The sequence below is a fragment of the Sinocyclocheilus rhinocerous genome, unplaced genomic scaffold (assembly GCF_001515625.1).
Source record: "Sinocyclocheilus rhinocerous isolate Xijiao unplaced genomic scaffold, SAMN03320098_v1.1 scaffold314, whole genome shotgun sequence".
NCBI classification, from domain to species: domain Eukaryota; kingdom Metazoa; phylum Chordata; class Actinopteri; order Cypriniformes; family Cyprinidae; genus Sinocyclocheilus; species Sinocyclocheilus rhinocerous.
Window position 1 is genome coordinate 2,883,979 of NW_015630021.1, and position 4,518 is coordinate 2,888,496.

General features: G+C 37.0%; 1 protein-coding gene across 1 annotated transcript in view; it reads right to left on the bottom strand.

Moving 5' to 3' along the window:
- Positions 1 to 1,306, bottom strand: part of LOC107739637 (potassium voltage-gated channel subfamily H member 8-like) — a 53,987-nt gene extending 52,681 nt beyond the window's left edge. The window contains exon 1 of the mRNA XM_016551804.1: positions 1,111 to 1,306. Coding sequence (XP_016407290.1) covers positions 1,111 to 1,186 — 76 coding nt within the window. The 5' untranslated portion in view covers positions 1,187 to 1,306. The remainder of the gene's footprint in view (positions 1 to 1,110) is intronic.
- Positions 1,307 to 4,518: the final 3,212 nt, after the last annotated feature.

Genomic DNA, 4,518 nt, shown 5'->3' on the forward strand with positions numbered 1-4,518 from the left:
AAACTCGGTCCTGGAGGGCCGGTGTCCTGCAGAGTTTAGCTCCAACTTGCCTCACTCAACACACCTGCTGGTAAGTTTCTAGTATGCCTATAAGAGCTTGATTAGCTGGTTCAGGTGTGTTTAATTGGGGTTGGAGCTAACCTCTGCAGGACACCGGCCCTCCAGGACCGAGTTTGGGCACCCCTGCCCTAACCTAACAAACCTGATTCAACCCATCAGATTGTCAGTAGGGCACCTCCAAGACCTGGAAAGGGTGTGTCAAATGAGGGAGACTCCAAAATGTGCAGTTCTGTGAGACTGAGAACCAATGATCTAAGCATTAAAGCAGCCCAAGTGCTCTGACTGATCTAACCGAGGGGTTGCCCTTGTACGCTGTCCATGGTGCTGAGCCAGCAGATGCCCAGTTTGAAAGCAATATTGTGCTTTCAATGCAAAACTCAACAACAACAAAAAAACACTTGTGGAGAGGCATGGATATACAATGTGTGAAACAGGCTTTCCAAATTAAATGACAAAAAAATGTCCAAATTCAGAAGAAAATCTTAAGTGTGTAAAGAATGAGTTTGCTCCTCTACTTAAAATTATATCAGTCTTTGCAGTATTTATGTGATATTGACAGTAGGACAACAAGTACTTTGAACAAGTACTATGAATTGTACATTTCTCATATAGAGCTGAAAAAATGAAGCACACAACACTGAACATTTAAAAAAATGTAAACAGAAAGAACAAACACAGTATAGAACTTTTAAAGTTGAGATGCAAATCACAAATTGCTATTTAGTACTAGGCATAGGCATGGTGATTTTATTCCTATATTTTTCCTCGATTTGTTTTTTCGATTTTACTCACTTTGTATGATTCACTTTTAAGAAGCTAATTCCACTCTGATTTGCTAATTTCTAAACCTAATATTATTTAATAAATCATTATGCTTTTAATCTGTTGTCATAGTAAATATACTGTCATTTTCACAGTGCACTTGCTTTGACAAACATTTGTCTACTTAGACGACTTTCTGTCTTGCTTCAGAAAAAAAAAATGTCTCATTAGAAACCCCAAAATAGTTTTTGCATACAAATAGGGTAAAATGCCATCTCGGTAACTCACGTGTGCCGTCAAAACGCGTCGCTATAGTATCCAAAAATGTGTTCTGTGGCGCGAGCAATCCCTTCATGACAGGCATTTTCCCGCCCTGATATCGAATTCCCCATCAAAGTGACGCGGCGTTGTCAGAGACAAAGGCAGAGACAGTTTGAAGCACTCCGGTGAAACTGAGCTTTCAGCGGACTGAGACACGGAGAATCCCGTTCTCTCACAAGCTCGCGAGCAGGCTGGATGGGGATGCGCGCGCCCGTGGTACTGGGAGTGACGCCCGTAGGTGCGCGTCAGGTAAATAGCGCGCGAGTAGTCTATACAAGTGGCGCGTGAGATCGTAGATTCAAGCGGTTGTGGATCGCAATATAGTTTAATAAACCTAAAAACGACAATATTTATGTTCTTCGGGAATATAATATATAGGCTATTATTTTGTAAGGGAAAATTGAAATGACAAAAAAGTTTCAAATTCAGAAAAAAAAGTAGGCCTAATAACCTGTGAAGCCTGACATATGAGAGTAAGTAAAATCAGTAAGAAAAAAAATTAAACAGTTTATCAAACAAATTATTATTAGACAAAATATATTTCCAAAAACCCAGTTTTATTCAGAGGCCCAGACTGCAGTTGCTGATATTTCAATGGCCAAAAAGTAAGGTGCAATTCTGATGGCTTGTAATGTAAATCAATGAAATATTTGTAACAGTATAGCAGATTACTTACATAAAAAAAAATATAAACACACACACACACACACATATATATATATATATATATATTTGTAGAGGCAAAAATTAGCCTATGCAATGCAATACAGTGGTGATTGAGGGATGAATCAACATATAAACAATAAACATTCCTCAAAAGCCTGAGGTATTGATACTAACATTTTAACATGATCATTCACACATAGGTTTTTATTTTTTTTGTTAAAAATCAAGTAATTCTAAGTTGCTTCAGTCCTACATGCTCATATTACTATCTAGGCCTTAGAAATATGCATATCAAATATGATACAGTAGGCTTTATAGGGTTAAAGTTTAGTACGCAACTTACCCACTTTTGTGCATTGTTATCATAAAGGTAATTAATCATTTTTACAGTATGGCCTAGTTCAGTCAGTGTTGAGCACCATGTAAGTGTGTCCGTTTCACCTCACGTTAATACAGTAACACAGCTGGTCTCAGCTGGGTGCATACAGAGAAAGCTTTTAGGGTCTAAGCAGGTCCCGGAAGCCCCCCAAAACTGGACATCTGACACACCTCCTGTGTCCAAATATGCATACTTACCTACGGTTTACTATGCAAAAACCAGTACATCAAATAAGCTGAAGGTCCAAATGCACTGTTCTTAGTTGTAAGACACACTGTAGATATAAAACGGAAAAGATAATGCCATGGCTGATGTAATATGTCTGAGAATGTTATAGCATACTACAAACCTGCAGGAGTTTAATCAGGTGTGTTTGATTAGAGAAACATCCAAAATGTGTAGGTTAGGAGGCCTCCAGCAATAGATCTGAGAAACACTGTAGGCGTTCTAATGTATTTTGAAAACAACATTATTAGCCTGCTTGCTAAAAAGAAAAGACATTATCAATGCAGGGCCTATTCGAACAAAGGATTGGGAAATTATTGATTTTTTTTTCTTTGCAATGTCCATCAAAACTGCAGAACAAAAAGCAGACCAAAGAGAAATGAGATGAAATGTGCATACATTGCACGAGTCGATAAAGACGACGATTTTTTTGTTAAACATATTACACGGAGCAGGCTATGTCGCCCTCTGCTGTTTATACTATCACAATACCACACATTCACCTTCTACTACTACAATACATATTGCCACAAGTGCTGAGGCAGGGTTGAAAACACTATTCAAATAAATAGCAATTTGCTGTACAGTAATGTGACATAACAGAGGATTAAGAATTTTCTTATATTATTATGGTAATATTTTCACCATTATTGCTGTTGCTGCTGTAGGGTAATTTTTGAGATATGATTAGTCACTGGAGAGCTGACTTGACAAATTGACAAATACTATAATCCAATCATGTGTCTGTCTCTGTTTCTTGTGTACTGATGTATGCTTATCACAGTAGTGAAAAATTTAATCAGTCTGTTGCAGAATGTATTTGTAAATATGATGAAAATAATGGTTTTATCGAATGCGTTTTGATTGTAAATATGCAAACTCATGCAAATAAAGACACAAATGAAACACTGTTCATTATGATTAAGCTTATGGAAAAGAATGATTGCCACATACGGTGACTGTCATGTGTACAGGTGCAAACAAGCATTAATCACAGAGATCACTTGATGAGGCTGATTAACAGTTTTTTGTCAACTGAAACAATCATTATATTGCCTACCACTCAATACTCACAGCTTTTATACACATGTCGTCAAGCCTCTATTACCTATTTTTTTAGACTATAATAGATTATAGTGAAATGTTAAGTACACCCCATGAAAAATTGCATATCAGATTTTTTTATGTTTTTGAAAAGTCACTTGTGCTCACCAAGTTTGCATTTATTTAATTAAAAAAACAGTAATACTGTGAAATTTTATTACAATTTAAAATAATGTTTTCTATTTTATTATATTTTAAAATGTAATTTGTTTTTGTGATGGTAAAGCTGAATTTTCAGCAGTCATTACTCCAGTCTTCAGTGTCACATGATCCTTCAGAAATCATTCTAATATGCTGACTTTGTGCTCAAGAAACACTTCTTAGTATTATCAATTTTGACAGTTGTGCTAGTTAATATTTTTGTGGAAACTAGGGCTGGACGATATGGCCAAAATTGATATCACGATATATTTCTTAATTTCGGTCGATACGATATAATTCCGATATCGATATGAACACTATTTATCTGAAACGAAGTCAAACGGCACAGATAAATCAATGTATGGGAAACACTGGTAATGTATATCGAAATATCGGAAATGTGTTTAAAAATCATATCACCGTTACTGAAAAAAATTATATCGCGACACATATCGATATTGAATTATTGTCCAGCCCTAGTGGAAACCATGATACTGTGACCGAGCGTTCGTGCCGGGTTCGCCTAAACACTTAGGAATAAGAAAACAATAAAAACGAGAGCGTCTGAACTCTTCTTTATTATCCGTCACCCCCAGAGAGAGAACTCAAAAACCCGCGACACTCTAGAGCCGAAAGTGCGCACGCCCATTGCCTATCTACGGCAAGCCCCGAGGGGATAAATGCATTACACACACACACATAACGAGCGCCCGTACATCTAGAATTAGTGCAATATAACAATCAAATAAAGTCTGTTACATACGTCCCCCCCTCACAAAAACTGCTTCACTCCAAAACACTATCAAACACCACAAAAACTCTTCTAAAGTCGATGTCCCATGATGGAGAGGATGGAGAGA